The 20854-nt window shown below is 39.5% G+C and overlaps 1 protein-coding gene and 1 pseudogene across 5 annotated transcripts in view; both read right to left on the bottom strand.

Annotated features, from left to right (window-relative positions):
- The window catches only part of CNTN4 (contactin 4), a 936335-nt gene that overhangs the window by 149867 nt on the left and 765614 nt on the right, over window positions 1-20854 (bottom strand). For all 5 annotated transcript variants that reach the window (XM_004738394.3, XM_013053943.2, XM_004738395.3 and 2 more), the window contains 2 exons: window positions 12085-12221; window positions 8724-8853 (listed from right to left, as the gene is read on the bottom strand). In XM_004738394.3, the coding sequence (XP_004738451.1) occupies window positions 8724-8853; window positions 12085-12221 (267 nt within the window). The remainder of the gene's footprint in view (window positions 1-8723; window positions 8854-12084; window positions 12222-20854) is intronic.
- On the bottom strand, window positions 17960-19197 carry LOC101672832 (annotated as a pseudogene).

Genomic DNA, 20854 nt, shown 5'->3' with positions numbered 1-20854 from the left:
CGGAGCTGAAGGATACATAGACTCAGCTACTGCTGATAGCTGAGTCTATGTATAGACTATGTAGCTACCTCTAGCACATAACTTCCCTTCCTCACTTCTCCCCAAACACAGTTACAGGATGGTAACAGGTCAAGAGGGCCGTGGGAGTTCAGCTTTCTCCAGTTTTGAGCCTTTCTCTGAAGCAGTATCATGGTCTCCTCTCTCCTCCCCAGGCACTCTCAACCAACCAACGTAGGGCCAGGAAGACAGGAATTTCGACACCCTTGCATTTCCTTTGATTGTTTCATTTTGTTACCTTAGACTCTGTGAGTCTTGCCCTGCCCTAGACACACAGGCTCAAGAGAAACCTTTAGTGTGGATAAGCAACGTTTACATTATCCAGCAGTGAATGATTTCTTGCTTATCATGTTCCTTCCAAAACTCCTTACTGAAGTGTTTTTAACATGGAAAGAGAACACAGATTTTGCCTTTGTGCTGCATTCACTTTCAACCACATTCACAAAGCTTCATGCCTGCCTCACATTAAGTATAAAATTAATTTCTTCAGGAACCTAGAAGAACCACTGTCTGGTAATGTTGAAAAAAAAAAAAAGCTGGAATGTCACTGGGGCAAATGCTTTATTTCTGGTAGAAATCGTCTCACATGATTGACAGAGCGTCTGTCAATACTGGGTTCAACAATGGAAACATGGATTAACTGTATGTACAGTGGTGATAAAAAGAGAACAGCCTAGTCATTATTCTGCTCTCCAACTCCCACTGGCTTTTGTAAGTTAGAAAGCTACTCTCCTCTGATAGCTTAAGATTGGGTAACAAAGGGATTTACAAAGCAGATTCTAGACCTGTGGCACCTGAAGTGAACTGATCACAGGAATCACCTAGAGGAGCTTATTAAGTGTATATATACACTCTTGAACTCTACCTACCAGGAGAGGGAACTGAGAATTTACATTTTTATAATTTTTGCCACTGAAGATGTGACCCCCAGAGCAGAAGCATTGGTGATCATCTGGGAGCTTGTTAAATGCAGAATCTCAGGCTCTTTGTAGGATTCGAAATTAGACTCTAAATTTAACAAGATTCCTAAGTAATGTAAACATGCATGGAAGTTAGAAAATCAGTTAAATCTTCTTGAATGCCAATTCTAATATGTTCTGGACTACCAAAATACAATCTGTTTGTTGCTAGAAAGTGGTAGAAGGGAAAAAATCATTACTTCATTTCATTGATTGACTATCAGAAAGTTTTGTGTAGATAATCATAAAAGATAAAAAGTAACATGTGCTTTTAGAAGATGGCAAAAGTCAAATATTGGAAGGGCAGGAAACAATCTTACTAGATTTGGTACAATAGAGTGAAGTTTTGGAAGCCAAAGCAGACATATCAATAAGGTATGCAGAAGGAAAAAGAGCTTTTTTCTCACTGGTGGGTAAGTAAGTTTGCTAAAACATTCAAACTTTGTTCTTCATTTTTCAATGTAAGAGAATTTATTGGATATCTCTGCAGGTAAAGAATGGTGGACTTCTGGGGGTGCTTGGGTGGCTCAGTCGGTTAAGCGACCAACTCGTTTTTGTTTTTTTAAGGATATTTTATTTATTTGAGAGCAAGAGAGAATTCACAAGTGGCAGAAGGGGCAGGAGGAGAGGGAGAGGGAGAAGCATACTTCCTGCTGAGCAGGAAGCCTGATGCGGGACTCAATCCTAGGACCCTGGGATCATGACCTGAACTGAAGGCAGACACTTAACCTACTGGGCCACCTGGGCATGCTGCACCAACTCCTGACTCTTAATTTCAGCTTGGGTCATGAACTCAGGATCATGAGATCAGGCCCTGAATCAGGGCCCACAAGTGGGTGTGGACTGCTTATGGTTCCTCCTCTCTCTCTGGCCCCTCCTCCCAGCCCAAAAAACAAAACAAAACAAAACAAAACTGTATACTTGTGAATGAGTAATCCTTCACAGTAGTTTTACAGAAGACTGAGAGATTTTAGTTGTAGGATAGTAAATGGTATCACTGCTCAGTGATACCATGGGGTGCATTCCTGAACTACATTTTAAATTCTAGCTCAGTGAAGACATTTCCTTGGGTGAACTCATGTAAGAAATTTATCATAGTACTTACCCCTCAGATTCCAGTGTCTCCCTTCAGTTGGCTTTTTTAAAGTAAACTCTATGTCCAACATAGGGCCTGAACTTACAATCTGGAGATCAAGAGTCATGTGCTCTACTGACTGAGCCAGTCAGGCACCTCTCCTTCAGTTGGCTTTAAGGCATCAGAGCCATGCCAACCAACATCTTAGCCCAGTCCTCACAAGGCAGCCTGTGAGACCTCTCTGTGTGCCTAATCCTACTCACCATCTTGGTGAAATGGGCCCTTCAGCCATGGTGAGAAGGTCTAATGCCTGGTACTTCTCTTCTACAGAGGCTTTTAGATTCAGAGTCTTGATCCAAATCCGAAGATTTGCTTGGTAGATTGTATTCAACTTAAACACACACAGACACACTCGCACACAACCTGGGATAAATTTCCTGTTTTAGGATAGTGGTTCTCAAAAGTGTGATCATGGACCCTCTGCACCAGCATCACCCAGGAATTTGTTTGAAATGCAGCTCTCCAGGCCCCACTCCAGCGACTATATCAGAAATTCTGGGGATAGGACTCAGTAATCTGTGTTTGAATAAGTCCTCTGCGTGATTCTGATGCATGGTAAAGGTTGAGAATACCTTCAAAAAACAACGGCCTTCTGATCTGATCAATTAGAGCAATAGTTCCCAAACCATGCTGTTCACTGGATTCACACCTGGGTCCCAGGCCCAGAAATTCAATTAGCTGATATGGAAGATGGTAAGGCATCAGGAATATTGAAAACCTCCCCAAATGATTGTCATCAGCAAAATCTGAGAATCACAGAAATGGGGTTTGCTGGTGCTTTGGAGGCTGTCTATGAGATTTTAATATGGATACTAGTTAACAACAACAAAACACTTCTTGTTTTGCTACAAACACTTCTAGGCTTTAAAAAAGCTTTCACACGGGATCTCTTAGTTTTGGCAGTAAGCTGAATAATGGCTTACTCATTTTACAGATAAAGGAAGGCTTAGTGACTTGTTAAAAATATCAAAGTGGGGGACAGCGCCTAGGTGGTTAAGGGTCTGCCTTCAACTCAGGTCATGATCCTAGAGTCCTAGGATCTAGTCCCGCATTGGGCTCCCTTGCTCAGCAGGCAGTCTGCTTTTCCCTCCGCCCCTTAACCTGCTCCTGTTCTCTCTCTCACTCGTCTCTCTGTCTCTGTCTCACTAATAAATAAATAAAATCTTAAAAAAATATACATATCAAAGTGGAATTTGAGATCCACGCATAGCTTTCCTTTTTCAGGACAATTTTAGTCAAGCTCCTGCCTAGACGACTACATCAGAGTAAGAAAGGCCCTCGTCCTCTCAATGGATGCTGATCACACTCAGCACATTTGATTATTTTGTAATCTGGCTCAACGAGGCAGTTGAGAAATCAGACTGAGATGCAGATGAGCACTTGTGAAAGCCCCTGTGAAATAACTTTTAGTTTAGCCTTAATGTTTTCCTCATTTGAGAGCCAATCATCTGGATAAATGCCAAATTAACCAAATAATTGCTCAAGCCTGCACCTCACTTTAATTGGACCATCAGTTCCTTAATGGTATTTGAGCGTCCTTCCAGGGTCAGATGTCCTCTACCACATGGGCCAGGAGAATCCTCACAACACAGAAGCATCAAACAGAAACTCCTCAGGGCAGAAGCTATTTCTGTTCCATTATACAGTCCTGGTAAAGTCAGGTCATAGCCGAAAGACTTACTTGGTCTTTGGGATAGTTCCTCCCATTTCAAAAATCAAACTTAGTCTAGTAAACTAGTCATACTCCCCATCATGGTCCAGGTAAACCAGACAAAGTAACAAAGTACCTTGCTTGGTCTGGTACAAGTACTTGTCCTCGGTAAGAACGCTGTTGGCACCCTCACACACATTCTTTTTTCTGGCCCTATCAGCTCTGAGTGTTGGCTGCTTACCACCTCCAGCTGCCCTCTTTCCTGAGAAATCGGGAGGTTTTGCTTCATCTGCACCCACATCACCACCCCAACACCCACTGCCAATACCACCTAAGGGGCAGCCCAAAGATGGACTGATAAACAGAAGTTTTAGAAAAGTCTATGTTCCTTGCTTCAGGTGGTAACAACTCTGAGATGCAGTTATGATCTGGATACCCCACTCCCAGGATGAGAGATAGGCTAGACCATGACCTTGCTCAGCTCCCAAACTTGCTTTCTTTTATAGGCTTTTCCTTAGAGAATTCTCCTATAATGGCTCAGAGGTACCTTAATCCCTGCTTCTGCTTTTGGGGGCTTAGTTGTGCTCTGTCCTTACCTTATGATTATATATACAGCAGTAGTATTCTAATTGGAACATCAAAAATATCTCAAGGTTGGTGATTCAACCAGCAGTCCCCATCACCAATGATCATCTGAGGGGACACCAACACTAAAGATGAGTAGAAATGTTGCAGTAGAAAATTTAAATTTTTACTAACAAGACACTTTTATTTTTAAAAATTAGGTTGTATAGAAGATCCAAGTCCCCCATGATTAACAGACTCTATTTACCCTAATTCCAATACACTTTCATGAGTAGGAGAGAAGGATGGAATGATGGCATCACCCAGAGAATTGTATAGCCTCCCAGGAGTGCTGTATAGCCTCCCAGGAGTGCTGTAGGAGTGCATCACACAGTCAACCTCTTCCACGATGTAGGTTAAGACAGGAGAAAAAGCCTGGGCACAGATGCCTTGAGGAACACTAAGCTATCAATGGTGATAGGTCAGTCACAAGGAAGGACAGTTCTATTTGATGTACTCAAAACCAGGCCTACTCTAATAGACTGACCTCAAGGTAAAATTCTATGTTATTCTCCCAGCCAGTGAGTAAATCACTGAGCACCTACTTAATTATTTAGCAGTTTCAATCCATTAAATATAGATACGTTACATACACATTAAATACTTAGAACACATAAAATAAGACCATGGGAAAAAGCCTCTTAAAAATATGCTTCCTAACCATCTCTTATTCATGAGAATATTATTACCTAGCATGAAAGGGAATCTCCTTTCTAGCATTTGGAGATCCTGGTATTTGATCAATGGTTGGGATCAACATTCTTATTTTTTATTTTCTTCCTGATAATAAAGTATCTTATTTTCATTGTGTTTCTTTATTCAATTCAAATTCACCATGACGCTTAGAAAGGTAAAAACAAACAATTCTCTGATCCCAAAGAGTCAAACTATTACTGTTCTTTAAAGAACAAAGTGAGGGGTGCCTGGGTGGCTCAGTGGGTTAAAGCCTCTGCTTTTGGCTCAGGTCATGATCCCAGAGTCCTGGGATCAAGCCCCACATCGGGCTCTCTGCTCAGCAGGGAGCCTGCTTCCTCCTCTCTCTCTGCCTGCCTCTCTGCCTACTTGTGATCTCTGTCTGTCAAATAAATAAATAAATCTAAAAAAAAAAAAAAAAGAAAGAAAGAAAGTGATTTGTGGAATACAATCGTATTATAACTTATCCAAGTGAGCCAATATTAATTTATGTGTATATTTATATAGTGAAATGTCTTCTCCCTCATTCACTTAAAATGAACTCCAGGGATTTATTCCTTCAACACTTAACTGTCCTTTCAAGTCACTTAGAGTATATTAATATGATTTTTTTGGAAGTGAAATGAGACATTAAAGAAGGACCTTCTAAGTTTGTTATTCAAGATTCTCTAAAAATTGGCTCTCAATTAATTTTCCCATCTATTTTAAACTTTGCCCATACCCTTTATATATTTGAATTAAAAACTGTAAAATCATTCAGGATTCTCTATGTGCCAGAAACTGTCCAGATGTTTTATAACTTTGAGCCTTTGTTAAGACCATCTCACTCTGATCTGGAATATTCCTGGTCCTCTTTTCTGTCTGTCCAAATATAAATCACTGTTCAAGGCTTAGCTGCCCAGCCCAGCCCATTAGCCAAACCCTCTTTTCCTGAATTCCTGGAAGCCTTACTATTTTTACTACAGTTTGGCCTGTATCATTTACTGACATGCCTATTGTTCTCACATTCAACATAGTTGAAATAGAATGGTTAAGTAATTTCTCAGGCATTTTCTTCTTATCTTCACTGCTCTGGCTTGCTGACCTTAGGGCACTTAAGAAAGGACTCAGATCAAGAATTCATTTGGAATTAGTGCCAGTTGGGAATGATTTGAAATAAAACTCTGTAAATGAGGGAACAGTGATTCCCAACTCATAGGCCTTGAACCCCAGGCAGGGGGAGGAGACAGGGTTTCAGAGAAGGCTGTGGGAGGAGTTATTTTAAGCTGTTATATTCTATCCACAAGTAAGACTATATATATACATTTACATACATCTTATATACACTGCTATTTTCAGCTGTGGGTAGGTGCTCTAGATAAAAATCATTTGATACATTTTCTCACTTCTAGCTCTGCTTCTGGGACTTCACTTAATCTTTCTTGTTACCCCATAATCATATCCCAGGTTTACAGTCATTTGTTATTATCAAATTTTCTTACTTTAACAAAGGGACCTACTGAATCTTTTTCTTTTCTTTTCTTTTTTTTAGAATCTTTAAAAATTATAATGGGTTTCCCAGAGTTGTAAATTGGTAAGCACCCACTTAGAGAGTTTTAGGAGAATGTGATTCATTCATTAGGCTATATATGTCCTCAGTTTTAGCTCTTCTAACTAGTTGACATCAGTTTAACAGAAAACCCACTTCTTTTTGCAGAAAATTTTAAGTAACCTATCACGCTGAATTTTGCTCCAAAAGAGTCAATTACAACAACAAATCATCAGATCTAACTGGGGCAGGATGAAACCATCGTACTTGTCCCAGAAAAAGTTGGAATTATTGTTCCTAATGTTTATAGAGTGAGAGGTACATGTGCTTAGGCTTCCAAAAAGGTCAGACTTATAGTAGGGACAAGACAAGTTCATGATTATTCTAGGAACACAGAATGCTCTTTGGTCTATTTGAAACGGGCTGTAGGGCCATGAGCTCCCACATATTCTTGTCTTTTTTGGGATGTTGGTTCAAGCTAAAGAGCTTGGTGAGAAGAAAAGTCATGGAAGCTTTCCCTTCCTTTTTAAATTTCCACAGGGAAGAAGCACATTTATCTTGGCAGCATCTTCTTATACATATAAGCTCTACATGCTAGGCATCAAAAAGTGCCTTGCAGAAGTAAAAGTCAAGACTTTAAACTGGGCAAATCATCAGGATTTATGGAATCAGCTCCCTTTGTGTTCTGCTTTTCTCTTATTCATAATCTATTATGCTTTCCTTAAAAACTATTGCTTAGGCACTTTAGATAAATTCTGAATTCGGAGTCAAGGTTTTTTTTTTAATGGGAGACAAGCAAATTGATAGCCTGGCCTTTTTTTTTTTTTTTTTTTTAATGACAATAGGTTTACCAATTCACTTAACTTACACTTTCAGTTATTTATTTACTTTACTCCTAATTCGTTTTTTGTTTTTAAAAAATATTTATTTATCTATTTTAGAGAGAGAGAATGTGTGTGTACATGAAAGGGGAGAGGAGCAGAGGGAGAGTGAGAGAGAGAATCTCAAGCAGACTCCATGCTAAGCACAAAGTTGGATTTGGGGCTCCACCCCATGACCCCCAAGATCACAATGTAAGCTGAAATCAAGAGTTGGATACTTAACCCATTGATCCACCCAGGCACTGGAAATAATTCATTTTTATAAGTGGTCTCTTAACTCTTTCATCATTTAACACATTTCATTCATTCCTACACTCATTCAATATTTATGGAGTGCATATTATGTGCTTCACTATTATATTAAATCCTGAGAATAAAATAAGTAAACCAAATATGGTCCTTGACAACATGGGAAGCTAATGTGCAGTGAGGGGGGGGGAGAAACCCAAAAAATCACATCAATAAATGTAAAATGCAACTGTGGTATCTGTTATAGAGTATAATTAAGAGGCAATATAAAAGTCTGTAAGAGGCGAAGTTGATTGAGGCACGGGACCAAGTGTGACTTTCTGAGGAAGCAGCAATGGAACTTGGAGATGGAGAAAGGGAAGGAGTTGATGAAATGAAGAAGGGAAGGAAAATCATTCCAAGGAGAAGGAACAGTATGTTCCAGTGGCCCCTGGAGGAAGAGAGGATGGTGAATGGTAAATATGCAGAACAGAAAAGTCACCATAGCTGAATCGCAGAGGAAAAGGGGTCACATGGTGAAAGAGACAGCTGGAGAGGCAGACCACTTCTGTATACTCTGGAAAATTCCGATGTGGAAGAACAAGATGCACTCTGCCAGCTGTTCAAAGGAATTTTCCAAAGCAAGTCAACTCTTCGTCCTTCCAAGCAGGAGTTTGTACCCAATCAGCACAGTAGTAAGGCTCCACAGCATTTCAGAAACCGCTCACTTTAGAAGAGTGGCTGACAGAAGAATAAACATGGGTGCTGAGGGAATGGTGTTACCCACTGGAAGCATCAGTAGAGGCTGATTTAGAAAGGGGTTTCCTTGTATTGCTTGTAGAATGCATTACTTTTTTCTTGAGCAGTATCTTTACCCCTTTTGAGGGGTGGGATTGAAGAATATGCTTAGCAAAACACATGTTAGTTTAGTGACCTATTTTTTTTTCTTTCCAGTATAAAGACTCACCTATAACACTAAGCTCTGCATTGGAAAAGATAACTCCGTGTTTATTCTCTGCCACACACTGATACATGCCAGCATCTGAGAGATTCACTATGGTTATGTTGAGAGTTCCTTGCTCAATTAGAATTCTATCCTGTGAAAGAAAAGAGGAACACAAAACAATGACCTTCTACAACAGAGACCTTAAGGCAATTTTGCTACATGTTATATCAAAGGGGCTTAATGAGAAGAAAACAGCCATCATATAAGCAATTTACATAACATGATCTATTTATCTGTCAAGTAAATTTGTGGCAGGTCAGACGCTAAATGGAACAACCTTGTACGTCAGTTGGTAAATGGAATTCAAATTGCGGACTCTGGAGTTCTCATTGATTCAATAGTGAAACCATTCAGATTAATATCGCCTCTAAATAGATGAACTTGAAATTCAAGTCCTTCTTACTCTGAGGCTTTGTGCACACTGGGGGAGTGGGGTGGGGAATACAACCAAACTTACTATTTAGAGTATTAAAACACTCAGATTATGAACAGACAATACTCTGAAGGTTAATAGAATTATAATCTTCTTGGAGAAGCAGAAAAAAAATATTTCACATTGGTTGAGATTTACTAAAAAAAAAAAAAGTAGGTAATGATTTAAGGCTCCTTTACTGCTGCTGTCAGTGGCATCATCTAAGCTTAGGACCATCTTTTGGTGGTCAGTTGGAAGAAAGAAATTAGTGTATTAAACAAAAGACTATTTTCATTTGTCAGCCTGAGGATATATAACTTGCATTATCAATTTTCCTAAGTCCCAGAAAAGATCTCCTCCTCCCCTAGGAACCTGCCATTTAAAAGAAATAAAATAAACACATACTGGTTTTCTATTTGCCGTAGGGTTGTGATTTAGCTGGGTGGGCACCTTACTAGGTGTTGATCAAATCTAGGTATCCATGTTCCCTCACATTAAATAATAGGGAGAAAATGCCTATTATCTACCCTACACTGTAGTGGTTTGAATTTGGCTTTTATAATTGGGAGAATCATGGAGCCAGCAGGAGCCCTTCCAGGGACAGGAGAGGAGTATGTGACAGGGCGACAGCCCCCTTTCTGCTTTGTGTGCACTGATGACCCACCATTGCTCACAGCAGGCACTTTTCCCTGGGCTGCCTGTGGTGGAGGAAATCTGAGTATGAAAAACTGGCTCTCGACTTGGGGCCTGAGGAAAATGTCAAATTTCAGTGAACATTTGAGTTCAGTAGGAAAATACAACAAGAAAGTTAAATTGGACGCAATTGTTCCTCATTCTAAGGTCCTCCTCATCCTCCCTCTTGCTTCATTCCAAGCTCTTTGTCAGGATCTTCATTTCTGTGTTATGTCAACGTGCCCTCTCTCAGCAGATTCTGTAGTACCTTCCAGATGCTCTTTCAGAACCAAGGCACTTGTTCTCTCTGGTAAGTCTGATGACTGCTCATAGCTGCGTCTCTCTTTCTCTCTCTCTCTCTCTCTTTGGGAAGTGCTCTTGACTGAAAGAACTTCCCAAATTCAATGACTGGTCAGTGTATGGGATACAAAGGCAGGCCTCCCTTTGGGGCAATTTGGGAACCGCTTAAGGACTTTCTGCTCCAGTGCGCCCTCTGAAGGCCTCTGTTGGAACCGCACCACTGTTTAACCTCTGCCCAGTCTGGCTTCTTTGACTCCACAGGTTAAGCTCTGAGAGCTTTCCCAGCATACCTCCTGAACAGAAAGCTCTGCTGCAGAGCCTGTTTTTAGAAAACATTCTCAAAGATGGAGAGTGACCGCTTCAGGATTTCAAAGAGCATTTGAATTTTTCTTCCCTTTATGCCATATCTTCTCCCCCACACCCCTCTTGCTCAGGATCTCATCTTCCATATAACCAATTCTGAAAACCTTATTCTGGCAAACTTTCCCGGTTCTGAATCCAGCAGACATTTAATATTTGGATCCTGGCTCCATTACTTACTAAGGATGGATGTGATCTTAGACAGGGGTTTCCTTGTCTGTAAACTGGGCACAGCAATAGCACATACCTCATAAGTTTCCTTGTGAATATCAGATGAGACAATGAGTTTAAAGTGTCAAGATCAGTTAGCACTTGTTAAATGTTTGAGAAGTATACCTTCCAAATCCTTTAAACATATTATTTTACTATCACGTCCCCTTACAAAATGAATAGTCTGCATGGTTTTTATTTCCGTGGTTATGTATTTCTAAAATTTCCATTTTATGCTTTTAAAAAGCCTGTTTATCTCTCCAAAATATCTTTTTATTTTCATAGACAGGATTTCTTCATGCAACTCTTTTAGCACCCAAAAGAGACTCATTCCTTTTGCTTGGTTAGAATATTCTATAGGCTGGTCATCTTTCTAAAAAAATAAATTTTTGCCTATGTTTTAGAACATTGGTTTGCAGGTTTATTAATGAAAAAGATTATTTTTCTTTGTTTTTATTCCCGTTCACAGTTCTCTGGCTCCTCTACCTAATCCCCTGGGCCACCAGTCTAGAAACAGATCTACTCAAGGATTCTCTGAGGTCCTGATGTGTGAGGATACTCAAATCACAGCAGCTTTCATCCCAGAGGCAGTGGGAGTCAGAGCCCAGGAGTTCCCAGGAGTTCTCTTGTACCACAGTGTCCTGTTACGCCAGGCAGGTAATAGGTTTGACTGCTTCTTTTACTGGATAGCAGCAGGTGGGGAAGACCCGCACCCTAAGTCTTTACTGCAAAGATATTGTATCCTGTCTCCAGAAACGATATATTTTTTTAAGCCTGAGCTCTCAGGTACCACTGCCTGTTCTCAGGCCTACTGTCTGGTGCCTACAGCCCCTGGGATCACTTTTTGTTTTTGTTCTATTTCTGTTGCATGACAGATGTTAATCTTACAATTGCGTAGGTCATTAGTACATGTCTGGAGGCAGGGTGGGTGTTTTGAGGGTGATTGTGTTGGATATCACATTGTCCAGAAATCTCCACAGGCAGAAGAGAATAACAAAACCACACTGAGATGAGAATTTGTATGCTGAGATTTCTTATTCTCTCTTATCTGGAACATACGCAAATTTGTATCTTAGCACAATTACAAGTTTCAGACTTTCTGCATAACTTTCTAATGGTACAGCCAAAGTTGTTAATTGGTGAAAACCAAAGGTTCTATACCGAAGCTTAATTAAACAAGGCTGAAGAACTGGATTTATGTTGTTTCTATGTATCCATTGCATTCACTTCCACTTTTTCTACTATTAATAATATTTGATTGTTTATAATTTTGGAAATAAAACTCATCATTTTCCTGCTTTCATAACAATGAGGCCACAGTAAACATTATAGTCAGTAGCAAGACACAATTATCATCAGTTAGCTTACCCGAGTTATTAGAGGTTCACCATTTTTTAGCCACCTGTATGTAGGTTTGGGCCTTCCATTTGCTTTACATTCCCAAAAGACATTTTCTTCTATGGCCACGTGTATATCATTTATTTTTTGAATCCAATTAGGTTGAGCTATAACAGTTCAGAAAGCAAAGAAAATATGTACGTTCAGTGTATGTTGAGTCTATTTTTATCACATGCAATCAAGAAACAGAAGTAGGCTTATCATAAAATTACGTTTCCAGATGTTTTGCAAATTACAGGACTGGGTAAGAGTTCAGGGGGTACTTTTAGAAGACAACCCACTCTATGTCCAACTTGGAAGGTCCTGTTTTTGCAGCCCATGTGGCTGGTCTTTTAATTGCGAAAGGCAGAAAATAAAACTAGCACTGCCATATGGCAAAATTAACTGTCCCTCTCCCGCAAGCATCTATTCTTTTCTTTCTTTCTTTCTTTTTTTTTTCCTTTTTTTCTGGGAGAAATATTCCATACTGTCCCACCATTTTTGGCTGGGCTCATGTTTTCCTAGATACACACTACATTTCCCAGATTTCTCTGCAGTTAGAGGTGACCATGTGACTAAGTTCAAGCTAAAGGTACCTGTGTGAAAGTAGTGAAAGCAACTTCCAGGTTAGTTTACTGAAAGATACTTGTCCTGGACTCTCCTTGTCCCATACCAGTGATGGGAAAAAAGGGACAGTTCCAACAGCCTTAGGCTCAGAGAGAAAAGCTACGTAGGATAAAAATGCTGACTACCCATTCTTGGACTTTGAATGACCTGGTAGAGCAAAGCAGCCCCATTCACACCCACCAGCTGATTTTGGGGGAAATATGTGGAAAAGAAATAAACTTCTTTTTTTAAACCTCTGTATTTTGGGGTCTTTCTGTTACAGCAGCTTATTCTGTCCCTAAATATACTTTACTCCTACACATTATATAGATAATTGTGTAACTTCTTTCTTCTTCTTGACTACATCATTGTTTATTATTGACTTATTTCATATTGATAGAATGTTATACACAAAAGTATGGCTCCAGGATTCCTAATCTCTGAATGAGACCTGATTTTTACTGAAACTTTCTTAGGAAATCAAGTCTTGCCCACAGTCTAACAGGAATTCAAAAACAGCACTTAACTCCCACATTGCCCACTGCCTAATACCACTCCCATCAACCAAATTATGCCATCTTTCTCATGCTTCAATTGAAGTCACACTTGTTTCTCTTTATTCTCATTAGACATAAAGACCACCTTAATTCCACATTCCATGTCTTCACAAATATCAAGCCTTGCCGAAAGCACAATTCACGCTATTGTTAACTGTAATGGCACATGTATTTAAGTAGAAGACTTTCAGTCCAAAGTTCATGAAGAAGGGAACTACAGCTGTCATTCTGGAATATTTTCTTCTCACAGGGCATTTCTATAGGCATTTCTATGCCTACCAATATAAACCTAATAGTTAGAATTGTTATCGGTATTCAATTGGCAGATGCTGCTCAATATTCATAACATGTCTCTTAGCTGACCTGACCTCAGTATCTTCATTTAGTGAGGCTTCAAATCAGCTATAATTAAATTCAAAAGTAAATTATTAGTGTTGAGGCTAAGCTGTCTATCTTACCTACTTACTAATAAACAAAACTAGAAAAACAATCAACAAGTCATTTAACCAGCAGAGGTCTCTAGGTCCCTGAATAAATGTTGCTTTCTCCTTTTAACATCTTCTAGCAATTGCTTGTTTTTCAAGGAGCAAAACACAATTTTACAAATCCTCTCCTGAGGGGGATGATGCATTGCTGCATCTGAAGGGAGGCTGTAAGGGTCGATTTAAAAAAAAAAAAAAAGTTATAACATCAACAAGCATTAACTTGAACGAAAGGTTATCACCTTCATCCTTGAAAGAGCTGCAAGTCTGCCATTGTTCTGTATCTTCCTGCTGCTAATGCAAAGGGAGCTCAAAAGGTAGATACCTTTTCTGTTCTCTGCTTGGAGAATTTGATGTGAAGCCCTGATAGGGCTAATGGCAGTTGTGTGCCTGATTTCACATTCAACCTGCTGAATATTTACCCCCCACAGAGCCCACGAAAATAAAGCAAACAGGAAAAGCTACAGAAACCTATGTGGAATATTAACAACTAAGCCAAACTTTTCAAAGAGACTGAGGGAAAAATAAATGGAAGGGCAAATGGAACTTATGAAGCAATGTCAAGTTGAAGTTCAAAAAGGAAACATCAAAACCACGTGCAGAGACTGAGATTTCAATGTCATGGATTTCCTGTAACACTTGGGCTTATTCATGGCTTTCTCTCAAAACTAGAGAGAGCTTGCAGTAGCAAAATCTTGCCATCGCAAAAAGGGAGATGGGAAGGGAAGGAAGGGCCTTGAGAGCATTACAAAAAGACCTTGCAAAGTTCTAACTAATTACTTGCATGGGTTCATTTTGTCTCTTCTAACAGGGCTGTGGAGGTTAAGGTGCTTGATAAGAATGCTCAGGGGTGGTTATTTGTGCTGGCCCAGGTGAAATCACAAGCAAACGCAGGAGTAGAGAGACATTATCAGGCGTTTTCTTTATTTTTAAAGTAAAATTAACTCCTAGAAGCCAAAACTGAAATGATAAAAGCATATTCCTTTTGGACAAGGATCCAGGATTAGGAATGGAATATCATATTATATAAATGGCAAAGAAGGAGATTATCTTTCTTTTTCACATGCCAGTTGCAGATCTATAGGGCAAAAGCCCACATGGTGAAGACTTCTGCTGTCATTCATTGAGATGAGATGAATCAGATCTAAGTGGGGTGAGTTTCTTGTGTAAAGTCCTTTGTCTGATGGAAATTGTTTTTATCTCTCCATATCTCTATGGGTCACCTAGTTCTAAGTCCTTGAACAGCAAATGGTCCATTCTAGTGCATGACAGAAAACATGGTTTCCTTGGGTGGGTGGGGTAGGGAGTGGCTAACACATATGGGCTTGTGGTATTTACTCCTTGGTATCTAGTTTCAACTACGTTTGATGATGCCATGCCTAAATGATAACTCTATACAAGGCCTGAATAGGTTGGTATAGCACTATTATTTCAGAAAGAATATTTAAAATGCCTTTTCAGGTAATATATGTATATCCCACATATTAAACAGAATTAATCACCTCCATTTATTAAATCATCCATTTTGGTCATTCATGTTCTTTCAAGGTTTGAAACGGAATAAACCCCACTCTAAAACATAACAAGTCTTGTCCTCTAGCTACAAATTCAAATATAAGGTTAAATGATTGTTTGGGATTTGACCTGTGACATTGTTAGTCTCTTGGATAAATGAACAATCTTTACATTTTGGTCTTTTGTGTAGTAACTGCCAAAAATGACCTGAATCTTTGTGTATTTCAGACATTGGAATCATGTAAGCATCATATCCAATAAGAATTTAACTGTAGAGGGACAGAATTTGAACTTTGTGGCCAAACAATTCTCAAAGGGGACATCTCTGATTCTTCAAAATCAGACATTTCTAATAGGGAAAAATGCCATCCTGAGCCTTAGAGCTCAGAAATTTAAAAATGTAAAAGGAATGATATGCTGGAGAAAAGCATTTAAATTACTATTGCAAAGATGACCCAGTAGCCATTTGAAATTATTTCTGGTTTCTTACACAGTCTTGGAGAAAATGAATCACCTCCAAGGAAGCAGAGCTTTGGCTAACAATGTTTCAGAAGTTTGCTGATAGTGGGTTTTATGAACCTGAAGATAATTACTATCTTCAATTTACCACCTGTGTGTATAGTTGTTATCTCCAGTCTGGAAATCTGCATTGTTGACAGAATCACTGAGATATTCTCATTATCTTTGCCTTGAATTCAATGTTTCCAGTGCTGGCACTTGAACTATTCATTTTGAAACCATACTATAGAGACTCTCCCAATTTATCACTACAGTCTCCTTTTCAACCCCTGACTTCCCATTTGCACAAGTCGTTGAATGGAAAGATCTGCTTTACCAGAACTACTTGTATCGTGTTCTAAGCTCCGGTACTTTTTTAATCTTTGTTCAGCCCTCATCCTCTGACTTCAGTCTCTCATCTACTGCACACACAACAGCAAGCAAGTATCCTAATATGGGGGTTTTCTAATTCAATTCTGTGAAGCTCTTAGGGTTCTGGGGAAGTATTGTCTTTAACCTGAGAAGCCTTGCTTTGTTTTAAATATTTAGAATTTCATGTAAAAAAAAAGGGACTTAATGAATAAACAACATGTGCACTTTGAAAAATACTATGCTGAAGTCATGTAAATCTTGTTTTCTCAGAAGCAGCTTTGGATTTGGGGCCTGGAGATTGAAAGCTTGTTTTCTCATTTAAATTGAGGTGAGGTTGGACTTGAGAGTGTCAGAAGTCTCTTCTAACTTTAATATGCTAAGTCTTGAGATTGCATCCTGAATCAACTGAACTCTAGAATCTCCTGGGTTCACAGTTAATTTGTGCTTCACTTGGACCCTCCTATTTAGGGTCTCTTTACCTCTATGCTGCACTTTTGCCTCTGGCCAACTCTCTCTCACAGGTAACAATGATAAACTCTGCACAAAAGATAAAAGCCGACTACTGGGAAGGCATACTGGAGGGCAACCAAGCACATTTCTATTAACAGGTATTCACTAATACATACAACAGATATGATTGTAGGAAATAATCTGTGGTAACATAATGGACAGGATTTGTGAACGTGCTTTGCATGCTGTAACTGTTATACATACTAAGAGAACATTACCATCATTTCATATTTTTAGGCTAATATTTATAGTACCCTGTTATCTACTTCTCTTACTTTCTCTGTAACTACGCCCATTGAACACATAGCCCCTGTCATGAAAGGGTCTTTTTTTGTCATCAAGTCCAATAAGCCAGTTCCTCCTCAAACCTTTGTTCTTACCACTTTGTCTTTTTGGAGTATTCTCTTGCACTTCATTCCTAACCCGTTTTTACTGTGAAGAAACACCTCTTCCATGAAGACTTCCCTGATCTTCCAATTGTAGACCTTTTGAACACATCCTGTTCATTTGGCACAAACAGCCTGTTTTGTGCCATCACTTCTATTGTTTTTGTAAGGCCTTAAGGTTGGTTCACTAAGTTCACTTCTACCCCAGAAAACCAAGGTATGACTCTAGCCTGACATGGATTAATTTCCTTTTAATTTATAACTTGATCACTGCCTAGTAATTCCCCAAATCTGCTCTTGTTGAATTTATCCCTTTCTCCTTCCCCTATCTACCTTTTGAGCAAAATACCAAACATCGACACTATGTATTTATGGACTACCTCATCAGTGTCCCTTTTTATATGTCATTTCTCAACCTCATAGTAACCTGTAGGCTAAATAGAATTATCCTCATTTTGTAGATGAGGCCCAGAAATATTAAGATCTCAATTCAGAATGTGGTTCAGTTAGGATGAACACACAGGCCTGTTTTGCCTCCAACATTCATGCTCTATCTATAGGCTCTCAAAATATGTTCAACCCTACCTATCAGTGATGATGGGAGCATTCTTTTGAACCTGTGTCTCTCTAAGTATGGTCTCAGGACTACTGGGGTTTCCCAGGTCTCTTTCAGAAAGTCCATGAGAACTCTTCCTTCCAACTACCTATCTGTAGGAGACCATATTTTCTTCATTTACTTCAACCAAGCCAATACATCATGATAGACTGACTAGAGAAGCACATAAGAGTCCAGCTTTCTTCTGTTAAGACAGACATTAAAGAGATTTGCGAAAACATAAGCAATGTCCTTCTTGTCATTAATTTTTTAGGGAAAATACAGTCAATTTCTTAAAATATGTTAATTTTGTTAACATGTTTTCATTTTATTTATTTATTTATTTTTTCCTTCAGCAAGGGCTTTATTTGTCAGAAGGGCATTATGCTTGACCTCCAAATTTGGCTGACAATTTACTGATGAGATTCATAACCTTTGGGTTGCACTGATATTTTGACATATTCGCTGGGTTCTGGGCCACATCCTGGAAGGCCACCATAACTTCTGGATCCTGTATGGCTGCAAGAACTTCCGGATCACTAAGAATTTCATTGAGCCCAGGCATTCCTGCCATTCCAGGCATCCCCCCTGCCATTCCAGGCATTCCTCCAGGAAAATTACCGGACATTCCCCCAGGAAAGCCACCTGGGAAAGAGCCATACTGAGCTCCTGATTGTCGTCTGGCTTCTTCCTCCCTCTGGGCTCTCTCGTGTTCTTCCTGAGCCTTCTTAACCCTTTCTATTCTTTCTTTGATCTCTCGCTCTTCACGTTTTCGCTCGTATTTTCTCCGATGTTCAGCAATTTTCTGGGCCCTCAGTTGAACTTCTTTCAGCATCGCACTAGCATCTTCATCATAATCCAGTTTGCAAGCAAGGGCAAGATCATGTGCTGCTTCTTCCTAATGGCCCAGAAGTCTATGTGCTTTCCCGCGCCACTTATAAGGCTGAGCTGAATCAGGATTTATTTCAATAGCTCTGTCACAGTCTCAAATGGCAGCATTTGGCTTCTGTAATTTGATGAAGACACTGGCTCTCTTGGCATACAGAATGGCCAAGCGAGGATTTAGTTTGATGGCATCTGTGAACAAGTCAATGGCTTTCTGTAGTTCACCATCATTTAGGGCATCAATGGCAGCCACTTTTTTATCATTTACCTGATCCATCATTTCCTCGGTTATCTCTGCATTTTCATCTCCCATTTCTTGAGGGGCATCGGTATCTGGTTCAATCACACCTTCATTGTCAATTTCTAGATCACTCTCCTCACTTGATGGTTCATCTGTCTTTATGTTTTCCTCCGCCTTCTTACTATCTGGTTTTTCTTCCTTGATACTGTCTTCTGATTTAGTTTTATGAGTGGCAGGTGGTATTTTACCCCCCATGCTCTCCACCCACTCCCGCAGGAAACGCATTTCCTCGGTGTGCAGAACGCTCGGATCCTGCTTACACATTTTCACGAAAGCCCGAAGCTCGCTCACTTTGCGGGGGTCCATGGTCCAGAGGCAGTGGCAGGCGGCAGGCGCGGCTGGGGTTGCGACCCGATTCCAGGCGCGGGTACTAGCTCAGCGTCATCGTGTAGAAGGGGGCGGCCCAACATGTTTTCATTTTAAAATAAAGAAATCACTAAATTAAATTCTTCATTTTAATTTCTAATATGGTATCTATTAGTAGGTATAGCCCACATAAGCAAAAACTCTTTGGAGTATTTAATAATTTTTAAAGGTGAAAAGCGGTCTGAAATGAAAAGTGTGAGAACTCCTACTCTAGACAAGCACAGAAACTTGCAGATAAATGAATCCACTTATGTAAAACTTGCCACCAGTATACTTAAACAGTATTCCTTGCTGGGTAAAAAATTGTAATAGCACCTCTGCTTCTTATGGCAATACACAGTGAAGGAACTGAATTGTATTTCAATGTTGTCCTTGATACGGCTTTTTCTTCCCTAATCTGAAGCTTCTCTTGGGTAAGGATCTCATGACTCTACTTCTGTATCATTTCCCATTGGCCATCGTTTACACTGTGTTCTCAGTGTGCACCTCTTGAAATATTGCAGTAAGCATCTTATTGGAACTACCAGACAAAGAGAAGGAAACAAAAATTGCTGACTTTATTTTAAGTGGCACCGAGGGAAATTGAGGGTCTTCATATCAGTTCTGTCCAGAACAATTAAGCAGACTCTTGCTCTACTGTGGAAGTACCTTATCTACTGTGTTCAGTTTTTGGTCACTGTGTCCTTTAAGCTGCTCTGTAGGGCTGACTTTTATCTAGTGATCACATATACTTAGCATATCTGGGGGGAAATTAGTATGCTCTCCTGCATGATGCTTCTGTATTCACTTACTGATGACCTTAGAGATACTCAAACATCGTTTGCAGAGTCATCGAGCCTACAGTTATGCCATTCGAGCCAAAGGACCAAAGCATACAAAGTCTAGACACACAACTAAATGTGTAATTTCTAAAGGAAAATAAAAAGAGCTATTTGGACTCAATAATCAGGTGATTATCTTAGAAAATAGAAAGTGAGAAAGTCAACTGTTCATCTGGATGTTTTCATTTTATGACCTTGGTTGTGGAAGATATGCAGAAAAAGTATCTAGATGATTAATGGATTTCCCCCTTACCTACTGTATTAAAATGTCTTCTTGGCAGGAAAATTAACATGCAGTATAACAGATAGAGCAGCTCTAGTCATGGCTCTGACTCTCACTCACTGTATGATCTTGGGTAAGTTATTTTATGTCTCTGGGCTTTCTTTTCTTTCCTTATAAAAATCAAAGGGTTGGCCTCCATAGTTCCTTCCAGTTCAAACATGACAGGATTCTATGAATTGAAGCCTGCTCAAATATTATATTCCTCAAATATTCCATTTTCCTAATGGAAATATGATGGCTGCACTCTCCTAACACCTGTTACCTATAGGAGAAATACAAAAGGTATTAAATAGCAGGTTCTTTTAGTTCACACTTCATGCTTCTAAATGATGGCTATTTAATACTATATGTCTATTTGTGAAAGAAAGGAAGTGACTATACAGACACAATGAGGTGGAAAAATGAGTAATTATCAAGTGAATCAAATCCATTTTATACTTTCCTTTACCGTCCTCAAAGATAATTGCTTTAGCACTCTCATTTTTACTTTGTCTATGTGGACTGGCTACAGGACCTGATGTGACAGCAAGCGGTGAGCTTTGTGGAGAACCAAGAGCACCTTAGCATGCTTGTACTTGAATCTC

Source organism: Mustela putorius, unplaced genomic scaffold (genome assembly GCF_011764305.1).
Source record: "Mustela putorius furo isolate JIRA1106 unplaced genomic scaffold, ASM1176430v1.1 tig00003850_pilon_pilon_pilon, whole genome shotgun sequence".
Classification (NCBI taxonomy): Eukaryota; Metazoa; Chordata; class Mammalia; order Carnivora; family Mustelidae; genus Mustela; species Mustela putorius.
Note: the sequence above shows the minus strand (reverse complement) of the source record. Positions and strands in the feature narration are given on the sequence as shown.